Source organism: Rhinoderma darwinii, chromosome 2, assembly GCF_050947455.1.
Source record: "Rhinoderma darwinii isolate aRhiDar2 chromosome 2, aRhiDar2.hap1, whole genome shotgun sequence".
In the NCBI taxonomy this organism is placed as follows: Eukaryota; Metazoa; Chordata; class Amphibia; order Anura; family Rhinodermatidae; genus Rhinoderma; species Rhinoderma darwinii.
In genome coordinates this window covers 410,394,897-410,414,539 of record NC_134688.1, presented here as the reverse complement: position 1 = coordinate 410,414,539, position 19,643 = coordinate 410,394,897, and the positions used below count along the sequence as shown (strand labels likewise).

The 19,643-nt window shown below is 39.1% G+C and overlaps 1 protein-coding gene across 1 annotated transcript in view; it reads right to left on the bottom strand.

The window, feature by feature from the left end:
• Nucleotides 1-405: 405 nt before the first annotated feature.
• PITPNA (phosphatidylinositol transfer protein alpha) overlaps nt 406-19,643 on the bottom strand; it is a 72,572-nt gene continuing 53,334 nt past the window's right edge. The window contains exons 9-12 of the mRNA XM_075854182.1: nt 19,430-19,540; nt 8,373-8,495; nt 7,633-7,698; nt 406-4,482 (exon numbers count right to left, since the gene is read on the bottom strand). Coding sequence (XP_075710297.1) covers nt 7,651-7,698; nt 8,373-8,495; nt 19,430-19,540 — 282 coding nt within the window. The 3' untranslated portion in view covers nt 406-4,482; nt 7,633-7,650. The remainder of the gene's footprint in view (nt 4,483-7,632; nt 7,699-8,372; nt 8,496-19,429; nt 19,541-19,643) is intronic.

Here is a 19,643-nt window from a genome sequence, read left to right as displayed (position 1 = left end):
AGGAGATGTATTTTTTTATTTTACGGACCGTGCTCTCATACTTTATAATGGGAGCACAGGCCATAAATGCGGCCGGCTGTTCATGCTCGTAATTATGGGCACGGTCGTGTGCATGGGGCCTAATTCAGCAAAAAATAAACAAGTTTCCATTTCAATTGTAAAGAGAAGACTTCTATCTGCAGGTTTGACTTTTCAGCAGCACTTCCAGTGGACTACTGAAGAGTAGAAGAAAGTCTTATGGACTGATCAAAATTTGACATCTTTGGTACATCATGCAGGGTTTATGTACGCCATCGAGTATGTGAAAGGATCCTTCCTCAGTGTATATACACACACATACATACACACACACACACACACACACACACACCCTATGTTGTTAAAACAAAAACAATTGCAAATCAATAGTCTTCTAGAGTATTTATTTCCAATATACCTGCATTGGAAAATTAGACAAAAAAGGCACAAACTCACATAAAAGAAACAACAGTAATAGTCTAGGCAAATCTACAAAATAGTACATATTTCAAAAGGAACATTTTTATCAAACAATCAGAATCTGTCTGAAGATCAGCTATGGTTTTACTCAAAAGTATAACAGGACAAGAAAGCAGCAGTTTCAAATGAGAACATTAAACGTGAGGTTTTCATCCACTTCCATGGTCAGGAAAAGCAGGACCGGTTGTCGTAAAACAAGAGCAGCAGTGAATATTGTCAAATCCTAAGATCAAACCAACAAATCAAATAGTCCGTTTTCCCCAGATGGTGAAAGCCGTTACTTGGTGGGCTGAATCAGCCATTTTTTTTTGTCTATAAGCAAGTACGGTAAATAATAGGCTGCATTATTTTGAACTTTGGTTCAGCTCACAAAATGGCTGTATGAACTGTAGGTAGTAACAACCATGGCTTGTATGAATTGTGAATCATGCCGTACGTAAAATAAATGAGAAAGCAGCCAAAAATTGTATTTGCTGCCACCATATATGCAAGAATCAAACCATTTATATCTCAGTAACCAGAATTGAATGATCTGTAGGACAAACTATGAACAATTTTCTCATTGCCGACAAGCAGCCAGTCATCATAATACCAGAAACCTCTCCCTGCTCCGAGCAGCAGAGCTCACCTTTGTAAAAAGAATATATCTCAGCCTGGTTGGACTTTGTTGGAACGCCATACTGGTACTTGTGTACAGCTGAATGGGGAAACAACTAGATTTGCCCATAGACAACATAGAACTATTAAATATATTTGTCTAGCAGTTATTGACCTTATTCACTCCATTATCTTCTGTGAGTAGAGTATGGCTCAAGGGTAACTTACACGCAGCCCCCTTACACAAGATCTCTGGGGGATCGTGACAAAACTGGATTTGTCGTAATGTGCAAAGAAGGCATAAATCAAAGGTTTTGGTGTATTAATGTCGGGATTATTAAATGAACAGGGATTAGGGAGCCAACAGATGAAATACTGCCAAGAAAACAATGCACTCAAATAGGAGGTTTCGTCCATCAAAGTATTATTATTTTTTTTACATTTCTGTTCTAGCTACCTATACACAATATTAAAAAAAAAAAATAAAAATAAAAATACTTCTGCTTTCTTGTTATCTAAAAAAAAAAAAAAAAAAAAAAAAAATATTGCAAAAACTTATGACTGCCAGGCAATGAGAATGATATCTGAGGTAAAAGTTGGCTAGTTTGATATAGAGGTTATAAATGATAACATTTCACAAAAATATATCCGTATATTTATTTTGTGAGGAGTGATGTAATATGTGATAAATGTTGTGCTGCTTGTTAAATAAATAAGGGATTGTTGGCGCTTTGCTGCACGGGTTATGAGCAGATCTAACTACAGATTTTGTGTCACAGCTCCATGAGTACCTTATGATAGCCACACATATGGAAAACATTATTTCACTATTTACAGTTAATAAAACCACCATTATTATTAAAGATAAATTTACCATACAGTCTGGCCCACCATGTGGTCTTCTGAGAACTGACACAGGAAGTTGATAAGTAGAGGTTTGCAAACTATGGCCCCTCAGATACTTTTTCCCAAGATATAACATTTGTTCTCCAAGATCTAAAAATCTAAAAAGAAAACGAACCAATTTTGTCCTATTCTTGCACCCCAATCTCTTTGTTCCCCCCCGACTGTCCTTGTTTAATGCACCTTGTTGTGATATGTTGACCATGTAGAAGAGGTAAACATGGAGTTCCATCTACACTCTCTCCTTATGATGTGTTGTCTTCAGTAACATCACGTCCCAAGGGTGCAACTTGCCGCTACAGTCACGTGACATCGCGTCTTCACGAACAACACGTTTTAATGCACTGAAGGAAACAAAGACCGGCAGGCAACCAAGGAGACTGATGGCACATGAGCAGGCAAATATACTGAAATGGGGAGTAATTTTAGATTTTGGGGCTATTTAGTGCAATTGTGATTTCATTGAAAACCCATTCAAAGAAAGACTGGAGACGCAGTGGGTCAGCCTTTGTGCTACAGATCTGCCAAATTATTTGGGTAATTCATCAGACTCATGTATCAATCTGTCTATGATGGAAAAATGATACAAGTATATTTATAAACAAGGCATGTTTTGAGCATCCAGATTTCTTATGTATTGAGTAATATTTTTTTTTTAGTTCTCCCAAAAACAAAAAACCGACCTTGTTGCCCATAGAAACCAGTCACAGTGCAGGTTTAATTTTTCCAGAACAGTTTAAAAAACTGAAAGCTGGGCTCTGATTGGTTGCTATTGGCGAAAAGTTCCGATTTTCTGTTAGACAGTTTTGATAAATAAGGCTTTATGTCTCATTTAAATGACAATATTGATACACGATTACATAATAAGGGTCAGTTTATATGGAATTTTCTGGCACTGATTTTTATGTGGAAACCGCGTGGCAATCAGCATCAAAAAACGTCCCGAATTGACCCCCCCATTGATTTTAATGGGATGCAGAGGTGTCTGTTTTTTTCCGGGCAGTATTTGGCCGCTCACAGAAGAAAAAAACAAAAAACAGGGGCATGCTCTTTCTTCGAGCGGTTTCTGCCTCTGACCTCCCATTAAAATCTATAAAAAAATAAAAAAGGAGGCAGAAAAAACCCACAGCGCTCACTCTGAGCATTTATTCGTGCCATTTTTTGCCTCTGGTTTTTGCATTCGATTCAGCGGCTGCGGGCAAAAAACACAGATGGCAAATTTTTTCTGCTTGTAGAAAAAAAATTAATTTGTGTGAACTAGACCTAAAAGTGACCAATGGCCTAGGACAGAAGCGAGTGGTTAGGTCTTATAGAAGCATTCTTTGTGAAACACTGAAAAACATAGGCTATAGATAAAATAGATATATTTATGGTCTCTTCTTCAGTATTATTTTTTTTAATCTGTTGTACTTTTTACATAGTCTAAAGCATCTAGTTAACTCTTCGCGAGCTGATATGCGCCCAATCGAACGTTTACCTCATGAAAAAAATTTGGAAACAATAGAGACATAATTATGGAAAGTGATAGAAACAAGAATAGTCAAGCTTCGTAAAATGCAACAAGAATCTGGATTATTGCACACTGTTGCATACAAAAAAAACAGAAGACAAATAAGAAATGTAAAATATAAATGTGTCTGTATGCGATTTGCCCAGCTACACATCCCAGCATGTTCTGCTAGATTTATGAAGCAGTTGCGATCAGTATGTGGAGGTTAGTCTGTATTGTATATACATGATTACATTTTAGGAAAATATTTTATGATAATATATCTTAATTACATCTAGGTTCTCCAGAATCCACATCCTGTATGGGGTTGTTGTTGGGCAGCACGCTTACAACACGGGAACACTTGGAATGTCAAGACCACTCAAGTCAACGACCAGAGCAAGTTGGGAAATTAGATTGTCTCACCATAACATAAACCTTCAGGTTTGCAATTATTTACATCATTGTGACATAAACCAAAAGAATCTCAGAATATAAAACAGGACGGATACTTCTGCTATACAGTTCTTATTTTCATACAGTGCTTTAGGTGTCCTGCCGAAATAGAGGTAATGCACTAGAATGGGATTGTGGTAAAAGTTATACCACAAATAAGATCACTGTCTCAAATAAGTAAAAACAGAACTATTTGCAATTCACAATTATCACAAGACATTAGTTGTTTTTTTTCTCTTCCTAAAAATAATATTTCAATTAAAGAGGAGCTCCGTCGACTCTCTGGGGACAATGAAAATATAAAGCACAGGGCTTTGTTAATACAGTATATACACAATGCACCTGAGGAGTGAGCGCCTTCATCACGCAGGTATGAGAATCAGCCTTGTTATAGGACTACTAGCTCACAATATTGAGGGGTGCCTAGATTAAACTACAAGAGGTTAAAATCTTTTGCAAAAACAGGTAGTGGGCTTGATCTAGAACGGAGCTATCCATCGGAACCGGAGTACAGGATATCCCTGTCCTTCACTTCAAAGCTGAAAAAAAAATAAGAAAAATCAGATTTTACAGCACTAAAAACTGATATTTAGTATAAAGTAAAACCAAATGACACGTAATAAAATTGTATCTAAAAGTTCAGTATGTAGAATTAAATAAATGGTCAGGGTAAAACATATTACATGTTAGGTCAGGAAAATTGGTTTGAAAGGTTTCTAAAAGTTAAATTTGAGTCACAACTAATATGGCCACGATTTTAGCATCTACAGGGGTTGTCAACTTGTTTCCCTAGACTCTTGAACGGCAAATTTAAAAAGTTACGTAGCGATACAGGACTAGTGAATTTATTGCTGAACAATCAGATTGTGTTCCCATTGCTGCCACTTATGTCAGTTTCTCTCATCTTGACAGTAAAATGTGGTCGGAAACAGACGCCAAAACAAACTCCTAATGGGATTCCATTTTGTATCCAAATGTATCAGTCACTGACCATCATGAAAATAGTAATTTTATTAGGGAAACACGGCTGGACTTTGTCATCCACTTAACTGTCCCATGCCTTTTTGTTTAGTCAATGTGACAATGGATGGAAATCAGTTATTTTCATGTATTATCCCACCATTGTCAAAGTAAAAAAAGAAATACTTAAAATGCATAAGGAACATTTCCAGTTTTCCAAGGTGGTCACTGAACTGAATGAGGAAAAGAATGGGCAAACTGATACGACTGATAAAAACCGATTTGATTTTTGACAAAACATGGTCTTGTCATTTGTCATGAAACGGATAAAAATTAGGTTCGCACGTAATGCACTTTATAGGATTCCTGCATATTCAGAACTTTATTTGAAAGCGGATCGGTCAGATATTTATGCTACCCTATCTGAGTGTGTCATGGGGCCCGTGGGATAATATGTCATGGGGCCAGCAGAGGTCAGTGTGAGCCCAATTTGTCACCAGGGGACACCGGGGAGCGGAGTCTAGGGGAACCCCTGGTATTCACCCTTTAACCCCGGAGTAGTCTCCCTTGGTGACAGACAACGTAACAAGTGAAGTGCAAGCTAAAATACATATAAGCGGAGTCAGGAATAGCAAAAGGTCAGGGAAGGCGGCAAGGTTAGTCACAGGTTACTAGTCAGAGGGCAGACTGCAGAGGTTCGCCATGGGTCACTGGCACGAGGTCAGGGCAGGCGGCTGGCAAAGATTGTCAAAGGTACAGACAGAGGTCAAACACAGGTAATCCAATAAACGATATAGCATAAGTACACAAGGAACACTAGGATGAACCAAAATTCTCTGGAAAAGAGAACTGGAAGGGGAGAACCCTTTATAGCCAGGAAAAGCGGAGTGGAATAATTTTGTGCACGCCACCCTTTAAGAGAGTGAGGTCAGCCCGTGCACGTACACTAGGACCCAGACCACAGCATCGGCAGCGTGGGAGGCCACCAGAAGAGGAGCGGCGCTGGCGAGGATGCCGGAAGCAGGTAAGTAAAGTATGGGGAACAGCGGCCAATACAGAGGGCAGCATAAAAGTAATGACAGACATGTTGATTTCAGCGTGCGATCACTTAACTAAAATTAAGCCGTTCTTGAGTATTTAGAACTTATAAGTATAAATCCAAGTATATACCATATTTTTCGGACTATAAGACGCACCCAGGTTTTAGACAACAAAAAAAATGTGAGAATTTTTTACTACTTTTACAAAGCAAAAACTATTGGTTAAAAAAAAAATTTTTGTTTTGTTTCACCACATTCTGAGAGCAATTAGATCGCTGGTACAATAAACTGCAATACATGGTTGAGTTACAGAAACAGCGTAACTCGCTGAGCTACGCTGTTTCTGTAACTCCCATAGTAGTGAATGGCAGTTACAGAAGCAGCGTGGCATGCTACGCGGTTTCCGTAACTACTATTCAGTTCTATGGGAGTTCCAGAAACCGCGTAGCTCAGCGACTATGTACGCAGTTTTTGGAGCTACCGAGTTCCGGAAATAGTGTAGCTTGCGATGTTACGCTGTTTCCGTAACTCCCATTCACTTCTATAGTAGTTACGGAAATGGCGTAGCTCAGCGAGCACTCGGCGGTTTACGTAACTCCCGACCACATGACCAGGATGTGGCTGGGAGACAGCGGAGCCGTGTAAGATAGAACGGGGCTGAGGGGGCCCTGTTCTAGTGATAGGTGCGGGTCCCAGAGTTGGGACCCGCATCTATTTGACATTTATGACATATCCTGTGATCCCACTCCGCTCCAAACACCATCCCCTCCCCATGATGTGCCAGCATATCATGGGTCGGGAAGGGGTTAAGTAAGAAGCAGTCAGGGGCCGCGATAGTCAGGTAGATAATATATGAGGTGTAAAGTACTCTGATTGGCCTTGGAGGGATTTTGTTCATTCTTTTTCAAATGTGCAATGGATTTGTAGATGATATATTATGTATTTGATACTGATTTATGTGATGTTATTATGTATGAGCATACATACTATGGAAGAAGGGGGAGGGGGCAGTTTTGTATGTATTGCAATGCTGTATCGCAAATGTTTTGTTTTTGCTGAAAATAAAAAATTACTTGATTTAAAAAAAAAAAAAAAAAAGCAGCAGTTGGGGGTCCAGTGCTGCCGGGTCCATTCACTGCCGACTAGAAGATGCAGGGACTTTTTAGCAAGATTTATTATTGCTAAAAACTGCGTCTTATAGTCCAAAAAATACGGTACATATATTCATTACCGCCCTCCAGCGGCTAATTTACACTTTTCTACCTATTACTGTGCACAGAAAAAAAAAAAGTGTCAATCAGAAGCTGGACGGCATAAATATATGAATATACTTGGACTCATACTTGCCGTGCACAGCAAGTATAAATTCTGAATACTCCATAACATTCAGACAGGACAGCTTAAATATGTGACGGATATGCCTTAAATATTCTTAATAGGAGTCATCAAAGTCATTTTTTTGAAGGCTGTAGGTTGGCCGTGGCCTTTAAATGGGAGGAGACATTGATGGCATATCCTAACTGATGTCTAAGCACACAGACATCAGAAAAAATAGTGGGTAAATACAAAACCACCACATTTTATAATGGATTTCTTTAAAAACTACATTTGTACTTTACACAATCACACTTGGGTACAGTAGTAATCACACCAAAAACAATATGGAAATAATACAGTTAATATGCTTACTGAACTCAATACTTAAGGCTAGTCATCTGCGGCCACCATGCCTTTCACTGGATCATTCGCTCTTATCTAAAATTAAAAAATCATTATAATTATTTCATTGATTAAAAGAATAGACAAGGCTAAAGCAAGTTCTGGTTGGTTAACCCTAATAATAATTTATAGGATTGTACGATTTTGTTATATTGCTTTTTCTATATGGTCATCTTTCTGATCTACGCATTGTTCTTCCAATAAACACTATTGAAAATAAAAAAATAAAGAATTCTGACCACCTTCACCAACATTGGTTGCCCCATTGTTAACTGCACCCACTGTCTTTGCTCACTCTGCTCTATGATAGGCTAAACACATTGGGGCAGATTTATTAACGCGGTTGTAAAGTTAGGATAAAAGTCAGGCTGAAACTGCACCAAATTTATTAGAATCGTGAATTTGGCACAACTCGATTTTTACGACTTCTTAGACATGCCACTTTTTCTAGACACTTCTTAAAAGCCATAAGAAATTTGACACAGGATATACATCTTTTTGGTGCAATTCTGGTACATTTTGCTTAGTAAATCTCCCCTTTTGTGCGAATTTCAATAAACTTAATTTAAAAAAAACCTTATAAATGCCTTTTAACGCATTAATGTAGGTAGGAAAAGGCAGATATCTTCTATACGATTCGGGATTCAATAAGAAGTTGGCATCCAGCAGAGAAAAGCCTTATCGAATCTAAAAAAACTGGAAGTCCGAACCTTATCAAGCTCTAACTTGATTTCATCCTCCATCCTGCGAATGTCATCCATTGTTAACTCCACCCAACTGTCCAGCCAACAGAAAAGCTGCCGATGGAAATTTGTAAACAACCGCCTCTCTTGCTGACGACCATAAAAAAAAATAAAACCTAGTTAAGATAAAATATTAAGCTCCATGTCATAAGCAACAACTTATTCACATCACAACCAATGAGAGTTAATGGGAAATGCTACGTAAATTTATCTTTGACATATCATGAAGACATTTCAGAAGATGACATTAGCTTGGACCCCTCTCACTGCCCCATCCCAAATAGGAAGGGGCTGTCTTGGTTTATTTTAAAACACATCTTTGTGAAATAAGCTAAGAAAGTCATTAAAGTGCAGAGTAAGGCAGAGTGGACAGAAACCCGTAAACACCAGGAAACACCTGCTTTTTGTTTGAAGGCGGAGATAATTCTCCACCATTAACTACAATAAAAATCATATCAATTGGCAGGTTTTTTTTAACCCCTTAGTGACCAGCCTATTTTAGGCCCTAATGAGCAAGCTATTTTTTTTAATTTTCACATTCAAAGATCTACAACTTTTTTTTATTTTTCCGTCGACATAGCTGTATGAGGACTTGTTTTTTTGCGGGATTAGTTGTACTTTTAATGGCACCATTTTGGGGTACATATCGTTTTTTTTTATTAACTTTTCTTAACTTTTGTTGGGGGGGGGGGGGGAATAGAAAAAAACCCTTAAATTCCACCATTGTTCTATGCGTTTTAAATTGATGCTGTTCACTGTGCGGCGTAAATAAAACGTTACCTTTATTCTATGGGTCGGCACGATTACGACGATACCACATATGTATATGTTTTTCTGTTTTACGATTTTTGCATCGTCGCTTTCAAAGAGTCGTAATTATTTTATTTTTCCGTCAATGTGGTGATGTGTTGGGCTTCTTTTTTGTGACGTAATTTTGATTTGTACGGTTTTGGACTACATGGGACTTCTTGATTAACTTTTATTATGACTTTTTTGGGGGGTGCAATTGAAAAAAAATAGCAATTTCGGCATTTTTTGTGTTTTTTTTTATGGTGTTCACCTTGCGGTTTAAATTACATATGAACTTTAATGTTTGAGTCATTACGGTCGCGGCGATACAATATATGTGTACTTTTTTTTATTTTTTACACTTTTACTAAATAAAAATCACTTTTTATGGGAAAAAATATTTTTTTACTGTAATTTTTATTTCAAATTTTTTTAGTCCTACTAGGGGACTACTATGCGATCTTTGGTATACTTTGTATATCAAAGCATTATTGCCTGTTCGTGTAAATCTGACAGGTAATCTATTAGTTCCCTCCCTCTGTAAACAAGTTAAATGCCACGGTTGCTATTGACCGCAGCATTTAACGGGTTAAACGGCCGCGATCGAAGTAAACTTCGATCGCCGTCGTTGGAGCAGGAGTCCGGCTATCATCAAACAGCCGAGCCCCGGTTGCAGCCTGCACAGGGCTTAGACTGGGCCACCATGAAAAGGCGACGGCCTAGCCTAAGGCCCCTTAGTGACTGCAGTGAAAAGGCATATTGGTGGTCACTAAGGGGTTAAAAGAGAATCTGTTGTAATTTGGTCAGTAACTTCATATTATAACATAAATATTTAAGGTATGCAATTAAATTATAATTTTTAGCACCCGATTAATTTTTTTTCCAGGAAATATTAATCATGTGAAAGGGGTTTGCCTATCAATTAATCGCTAAATAGGGTGGAGCTTGTAGACTTGGGGCTTTGACCAATCACATTCACAGTTGCTCAACAGTAAATGTGAGGTCACATGACCTGGCCAGTCAGCATGTAGAGCTGTGGTGACAAAATCCGGTCCTCGAGATCTACCAACAGTGCATGTTTTTCAGTTCTCCACAGACTAATGGCTGAGATCAATAGTGTTGTTCTGTCACACAGGTTCAATACAGCCGTGCACCTCGCTGGTAGTATGGGGGAAAAAAAAGTGTACTGCTAGGCCACAATCAGACGACAGAGATATATATATATTTTTTTTATTGAGCAGACATCTTCAGCTGTATGATTTACAACCGCAATGTAAAAGCTTAGGCTCCGTTTGAGCACAATGTTGCTGTGAAAACACGAGGTGAATAAAAGGCTAAATCCTGCTTAACTGAATAACACTAGTATTTCATTTTTTTTCTTTCAAGCCACTAATGTCTGACGTACAGTCCCTGATTATCTAAAGGGGATTGAAATACACAAGCATTTTGAGGGTGCTAAAAAGTGTAGGTTCCTATGCGTTTCAGAATTACAAAATATATGTTAAAGCACTGGTTATCAGTCTGTTCTAGAACTAGAACTCCCAGCACCCACTGATTTAAAAATGTACACTTTTTATAATAGGTCTTTGGAAGATGGATCAAAACACATGGGTATATATTTGCATACATTTCCACAGTATACGTTAGAAAAAGCACCTGATTTTTGACAAGTACAGATGCATAATTTTACAGTATATTTTTTTGTTTTTGTTGTTTGCCTATTTACTTTGGTTTAAAAAATACATCTTGCCTCCTTTTTTTGCAGTATCTTATCTATTAGGGAATTACCAACTATGCATTTCCCTGATACAATGATATAAAAGGATACATTCAAACATTACGCAGGTCAGAAAATAGAGTGATATAGGTATGATATACACTCAGAAAGAATGGGGATAGGGGAAAAATCCTGGCATAAAGAAAGAGGCACTCGGCTCAATATGACTATAAAATCAAAATTTATTAATTTCGACTAAAATTTATGATCTTGCATAAATGACAAACAAACAGACATCACAAGCCCAAGCGGGGAAATGTAAATATGATTCACCGAGTATGGAAGACAATCTTGCTCACAAACCATATGCAGAAAAAATTGTTCGCCTCATGCGATGCATATACATCATAATGAGCACTGTAATACAATACAAATAAGGTAAGAATCCTAGCACAGTAGCATAAATAAATAACATAATACCACGGACAGGGGCTGACTACAATATCATGGACTGGAAATGGAGTACTGGTTTGAATGGTATAGTAATCATAGACAACTAGTGCACATAGATATAGTAGATCATGTAAATACATAAAACCTGCACAGACAAAGATTGCATAATATGACAATCAAGGAAAATCAACCCATCAGGTAAGCATGTAGTATAATATACATATCCAGAGAGTTAGATGTACAGCAACCAGGTAGGGAATCCCAGATGGTGGAGGCAAATGTATCGTTCCTTTTATAATTAGGAACCACAATTCAGGAAAGTTCCTTCCCAATACCGGGAGTAAATAACAGCAGGGCAGCCACACTTTCACTGTGTTCGTCTGTTAAGGGATTCCCGAACGGCAAAAAGGTCCCGCAGGAATGCGGTAGTGGAATTTCCAGAGCTGGTCAAGTGCACTTAACATAAGTGCTTAGTACTAACGGCTACCGGGATATGCCGTTCCTATACCTTGGCTATGGTATCATCCGCACAGATCTGTGGCGGGTATGTGCAGTTGTGGCCAGTAAATTCAGTTCTCCGGCTGAGTTCAAGCTACATGCCGAGCATGTGTTTCAGTCTCCAGACCAAAACAACACTTTCCGGCTTGTGACGTCACTTACGTGACTTCCTCAGAGCTTATGAAGAGGCATCGACCGAGGTCCTCTATATCAGGGGAATACAAGCCAATAGTATGCTTATTAACCCCAGTGCTTCCAATTCAGACTGAGGTAAGTGATTGCTACATTATACAATACAGTTTACAATACAAATAATAAATTTGATTTGAAATTCTTGAAATATTTCTTGACATTTTTCCGCTGGCTATACCCATAACTGAAGTAATAAAAGAGGGGCAGGGATAAAAAGAAAAAAAAAAGGGGGGGGGAGGGGTTGTGAGCCAGGGTCCCAAGAGCCAAACCACGCACTGAACACAGTCACATGGGTAGGATCTCGGAGCCCAGCTCACACCGATAGGCATACGCATTTGGATTCATCCATAGGGACTCAGAAGGAGCCAGTAATACAATATCACCCCCATCATTCCTAGAAGCATCTGAAGGCAGGGATGCAGACGAAGGTCCCAGGAGTCAAACCGCGCACTGGATACAGTCGTGCAGGTCAAGTCCCGGGCCGCATCAAAGGAACATATATAGTTTAAGTTCATTATTTAGCCCGGAAGGGGCCAGAGATTTTAGGTTGTAAATCCACATGCTCTCTTTTTTAAAGTAGAGAGCGATTCTGGTTGCCACCCCTATTGTTCTTTGGAAGTTGGTATATTGCCATCAATTTAAGGCCGTCAGGGGACTGTTTATGATATTCCTAGTGCATTGCTAGGGGGCTCCTTTCAGCCCCATTTTTTATGTCTCTTAAGTGTTGAGAGATTCTAAGTTGAACTTCCCTTATAGTTTTCCCCACATAGAATTTATTGCAGGGACAGAAGATCAAATAGACCACCATCGATGAACGGCAGTTGAGGAAGCTTCTAATATTGAACTTATGACAATTAGATGAGTCATAGAACACGTCGCTCTTCCTAACAAATTTACACTGTGAACATGTTCTACATTTGAACATCCCCTTTAGATTATGTGTAGGCTAATTACTACTTGTGACTCTTAAATTCGGACCTTACAAGTAGATCTCGAAGATTTGGGGCTCTTCCAGCTGTCATACTCGGATAAATCGCCAACCATTTCCTTAATCTCTTCACATAGCATGAGCTGTGGCCAGTTCTTTATCATTATTTCTCTTATGCCTTCCCAATGTTGTCCAAATCTGGAAATAAGTCTCACTTTATTCTCCTGTTTCGCGGATAATGGCAGTGGTCTTGCTATCCTCTTATCCCTTTTCCTTTGTTCAGTATGGTACAAGAGGGATTCCCTGTTGGTATGCAATGCTCTATCATACCCGCATTTAATACACTTTGATGAATATCTCCGTTATTTAAAAGGTATCCTTAATTCCTTGGCCGCCTGCTTAAAGGCACCCAGATTGGAACAGTGCCTGCGCAATCGCAGAAACTGAGCCACTGGTATGCCCCGTATAAGGGATTTGGGATGATGGCTCTGTGCCAACAATAAAGTGTTACCAGCTGTTGGCTTTCTGAATGTGCTCGTGTCTAAACTATATTCATTTTTCCTTATCATAAGGTCCAAAAAGCTGATCTCATGACAGCTCGATGTATATTGTAGTTATTGATATTTAATGAATCAACGAACACTTTTAAATCCTCCTTTGTACCAGTCCATACCATAAAGACATCGTCAATATAGCAAAGCCAAACAGAAACATATTGTTAAAATAGTTCACAAGGATAGACACTCACCATCTCCCAGTATCCTAAGTGGAGACATGCATATGACGGAGCACATGACGATCGCATGGCGGTACCGGTCACTTGTAAATAATGTTTGTTGTCGAAACAATTATGAGTTAGGACAAATTCTAACATATCTATGATGAATTCGTTCTGATGAGAAAATTCAGATCTATATCTATCGGGGTAATATTCGACAGCTTTTAACCCAACTGTATGCGGCATTGAAGTATAAAGAGACCCAACGTCTAATCCTGTCAGGTGGAATATTTAGGTTATGTAGTTTAGTCAATACATCCCCGGTGTCCAGGACAAATGATGATAATAATTTCACAAAGTTCTTTAATTTCTGATCAACAAATTTGCCAACCCTGTCAGTTGGTCCATCAATCCCAGAGATAATTGGCCGTCCAGGTGGTGAGTGTCTATCCTTGTGAACCTTGGGTAGGATGTATATTGTCTGCATTTTAGGTTCCTTGACCTTAAGATAGTAAAATTCATTTTTAGTTATTAGGCCTTCTTCAAAGGAAAATTGCATTTTCAATTTAATGTTTTAGTAATCTCAGGTAGAGGGTTGTCAGTCATCCGTCTATAGCTAGGAGAACCCAGTTGTCTCAATATTTCACCAGTATAGTAATTCTCTTTCAAGAGAACCACATTTCCACCTTTATCACTTGGTTTTATTATTGTTTCCTTCATATCGCGAAGTTCGTTCAGGGCTGGGCGTTCTTCATATGAAAGGTTGTGTTTTACAGTATCAGACCACTTAATAGAGCTAAGATTCCGATCAGTTCCCTCCATGAAGGCTCTCACATAGCGATTCGAGGAAACTGGTGGCATACTGAGACAAGTGGGTTTTAAATAAGTAAATTCTTGAATAATGGGTTCAATGGCGTTAGGGTTTGATGATTCAATGTATAATTCTTCAAGGGCACAGAGTGCGGTTTCCTCCTCAAGAGTGAGATATTCTTCAAAATTATTTACCTCACCTTGTGGTGTCTCTTCTGGATCTCGGTCAGTCCTCTGATGGTGATAAAGAATAAAGACACAATAAAATCTTGCATACAAAGAATTGAATATCCTTGTAAACTTCAAATTCACTACCACCAGTGGTCGGTACAAAGGACAGGCCGCGATTCAGAAGAATTATACATTGAATCATCAAAACCTAACACCATTGAACCCATTATTCAAGAATTTACGGATTTAAAACACACTTGTCTCACTATGCCACCAGTTTCCTCGAATCGCTATGTGAGAGCCTTCATGGAGGGAATTGATCGGGATCTTAGCTCTATTAAGTGGTCTGATCCTTTAAAACACAACCTTCCATATAAAGAACGCCTAGCCCTGAACGAACTTCGCGATATGAAGGAAACAATAATAAAACCAAGTGATAAAGGAGATAATGTGGTTCTCTTGAAAGAGAAATACTATACTTGTGAAATATTGAGACAACTGGGTACTCCTAGCTATAGACGGATGACTGACAACCCTCTACCTGAGGTTACTAAAAAATTTAATTAAAAATTATAATTTGCCTTTGAACAAGGCCTAATAACTAAAAATGAATTTTACTATCTTGAAGGTCAAGGAACCTAAAATGCCGACAATATACATCCTACCCAAGGATAGACACTCACCACCCGGACGGCCAATTATCTCTGGGATTGATGGACCAACTGACAGGGTGGACAAATTTGTTGATCAGAAATTAAAGAACTTTGTGAAATTATTACCATCATTTGTCCTGGACATCGGGGATGTATTGACTAAACTACATAACCTAAATATTCCACCTGACAGTATACTTATAGGATTAGACGTGGAGTCTCTTTATACTTCAATCCCGCATACTGTTGGGTTAAAAGCTGTCGAATATTACCTCGATAGATATAGATCTGAATTTTCTCATCAGAACGAATTCATCATAGATATGTTAGAATTTGTCCTAACTCATAATTGTTTCAGTTTCGACAACAAACATTATTTACAAGTGACCGGTACTGCCATGCGATCGTCATGTGCTCCGTCATATGCATGTCTCCACTTAGAATACTGGGAGATGGTGAGGGTCTATCCGTGTGAAGTATTTAACAATCTGTTTCTGTTTGGCTTCGCTATATTGACGATGTCTTTATGGTATGGACTGGTACAAAGGAGGATTTAAAAAAAGTGTTCGTTGATTCATTAAATATCAATAATTACAATATACATCTTTCATATACATCGAGCTGTCATGAGATCAGCTTTTTGGACCTTATGATAAGGAAAAATGAAGATAGTTTAGACACGAGCACATTCAGAAAGCCAGCAGCTGGTAACACTTTATTGTTTGCACAGAGCCATCATCCCAAATCCCTTATACGGGGCATACCAGTGAGTCAGTTTCTGCGATTGCGCAGGCACTGTTCTAATCTGGGTGCCTTTGAGCAGGAAGCCAAGGAATTAATGATACGTTTTAAACAACAGGGATATTCATCAAAGTGTATTAAATGCGGGTATAATAGAGCATTGCATACCAACGGGGAATCCCTATTGTACCATACTTAACAAAGGAAAAGGGATAAGAGAATAGCAAGACCACTGCCATTATCCGCGAACCGGGAGAATAAAGTGAGATTTATTTTCAGATTTGGACAAGATTGGGAAGGCATAAAGAGAAATAATGATCAAGAACTGGCCACATCTCACGCTATGTGAAGAGATTAAGGAAATGGTTGGCGATTATCCGAGTATGACATCTAGTAGAGCCCCAAATCTTCGAGATCTACCTGTAAGGTCCGAATTTAAAAGAGTCACAAGTAGTAATTGGCCTACACAATCTAAAAATCGATGTTCAAATGTGGAACATGTCCACAGTGTAAATTTGTTAGGAAGAGCGACGTATTCTATGATTCATCGTCATAAGTTCAATATTAGAAGTTTCCTCAACTGCCGTTCATCGATGGTGGTCTATTTGATCTTCTGTCCCTGCAATAAATTCTATGTGGGGAAAACTATAAGGGAAGTTCAACTTAGAATCTCTCAACACTTAAGAGACATAAAAAATGGGGCTGAAAGGAGCCCCCTAGCAATGCACTAGGAATATCATAAACAGTCCCCTGACGGCCTTAAATTGATGGCAATATACCAACTTCCAAAGAACAATAGGGGTGGCAACCAGGATCGCTCTACTTCAAAAAGAGAGCATGTGGATTTACAACCTAAAATCTCTGGCCCCTTCTGGGCTAAATAATGAACTTAAACTATATATGTTCCTTTGATGCGGCCCGGGTCCCGGGACTCGACTCGCACGACTGTATCAAGTGCTCGGTTCGACTCCTGGGACCTGGTCTACATCCCTGCCTACAGATGCTTCTAGGAATGATGGGGGTGATATTGTATTACTGGCCCCTTCTGAGTCTCTATGGATGAATCCAATTGCGTATGCCTATCGGTGCGAGTTGGGCCCCAAGATCCTACCCACATGATTGTGTTCAGTGCGTGGTTTGGCTCTTGGGACTCGGCTTGCATCCCCCTTTTTTCTCCCCTCCCACTTTTTACTTCAGTTATGGGGATAGCCAGCGGAAAAATTTCAAGAAATATTTCAAGAATTTCAGATCAAATTATTATTTGTATTGTAAACCGTATTGTATAATGTAGCAATCACTTACCTCAGTCCGATTTGCAATCACTGGGGTTAATAAGCGGCTCGACAGACCGATCCATACTATTGGCTTGTATTCCCCTGATATAGAGGTCCTAGGTCGATGCCTCTTCATACGCTCTGAGGAAGTCACGTAAGTGACGTCACACACCGGAAACTGTTGTTTTGGTCTGAAGACTGAAACACATAGCTTGGACTCAGCCGGAGAACTGAATTCACTGGCCACAACTGCACATACCTGCCAGAGATCTGTGCGGATGATACCATAGCCAAGGTATAGGAACGGCATATTGTTTTTGTCTGGAGACTGAAACACATGCTCGGCATGTAGCTTGGTCTCAGCCGGAGAACTGAATTTACTGGCCACAACTGCACATACCTGACAGAGATCTGTGCGGATGATACCATAGCCAAGGTATAGGAACGGCATATCCCGGTAGCCGTTAGTACTAAGCACTTATGTTAAGTGCACTTGACCAGCTCTGGAAATCCCACTACCGCATTCCTGCGGGACCTTTTTGCTGTTCGGGAATCCACTAATAGACGAACACAGTGAAAGTGTGGCTGCCCTGCTGTCATTTACTCCCGGTATTGGGAAGGAACTTTCTTGAATTGTGGTTTCTAATTATAAAAGGAACGATACAGTTGCCTCCATCTGGGATTCCCTACATGGTTGCTGTACATCTAACCCTCTGGATATGTATATTATACTACATGCTTACCTGATGGGTTGATTTTCCTTGATTGTCATATTATGCAATCTTTGTCTGTGCAGGTTTTATGTATTTACATGATCTACTATATCTATGTGCAATAGTTGTCTATGATTACTATACCATTCAAACCAGTACTCCATTTCCAGTCCATGATATTGTAGTCAGCCCCTGTCCGTGGTATTATGTTATTTATTTATGCTACTGTGCTAGGATTCTTACCTTATTTGTATTGTATTACAGTGCTCATTATGATGTATATGCATCGCATTAGGCGAACAATTTTTTCTGCATATGGTTTGTGAGCAAGATGGTCTTCCATACTCGGTGAATCATATTTACATTTACCCGGCCGGGCTTGTGACGTCTGTTTGTTTGTCATTTATGCAAGATCATAAATTTTAGTCAAAATTAATAAATTTGGATTTTATAGTCATATTGAGCCGAGTGCCTCTTTATACCAGGATTTGTCCCCTATCCCCATTCTTTCTCATTACTTATATGCCTGGTTGGCACCATACAACTGTACAGAGCTCTGTGGCTGTTGAGATCCCTTGTTCTTTCTTTATATATATATGATATGATATACACTGACTGTGGTAGTCCATTTATAATACAAAATGTTATAGGAATATGTGTAAGTCATAACTACTGGAAGGTTAACACAAGTATTGATCACCCTTTCAGTAGAAGGAAATATATGGGTGAGCATTATGTCATGAATGAGGGCTCTACTGGGACCCTTCCCTATCTCTAAAACTGGGGTCACCTGAACCCCGTTCCACTCGGTTAGGTGGCGACCAGCCACTGCATCCAGGAGAAAAATGAATAGAAGGGTAGCAACTCAAGCGGCGTGGCTCTCTCCATTCACTTTTTTAGAATTTACAGAAACAGCCGAACAAGCAGGACCCGCATCTATCAGACATTTATGGCATATACTGTAAAAATCTGCAAACATTTTTGTGACCAACCCTTTAATAAAATAACCCCATGCTTTTAACTTGCACTAATTTTTATACACTTTCCATGTTTTTTCCTGCTCCAGATAAAGGAACCGCTCGGATGGGAGAGTAATTTTGGATTCTAGATTCCCAGGAATCCCCTGTTCAGAGTGATGCAGCTTATTCCCATGAGTTTGAGTAGGAAATAAATTTAACCCTTTATTTATTACAGAAGTTCAGGTGTGATCTTATAAAATGATGTGTGTTTACCTACCTGACCAGCAGATCCCTTTCAATGTATGCATGTAGTGAAGGGACGGGTTATAATGCACAAAATGGCAAGTTATGTGCGAGGGCCACAAGAATTAGGAGAATTAGAAAGCTGCACCACAATTACTGACTCACCTTTTGGATAAAGCTTTCCACTTTGTTCTGCAAGCCCCACCATTTGAACTTGATAGTCACTAGCTTGTATGCACACATATGGGGCACGTCCCTCCGTTGTTCCAGTGTTTGCTACAAAAAGCAATGTACATCACATAAGACAGTGATTTTCTGCAGCTTTACTTACTGTACTCCTGTAACTCAAATGTCAGATTTCATAAATTCAAGGCTTTTA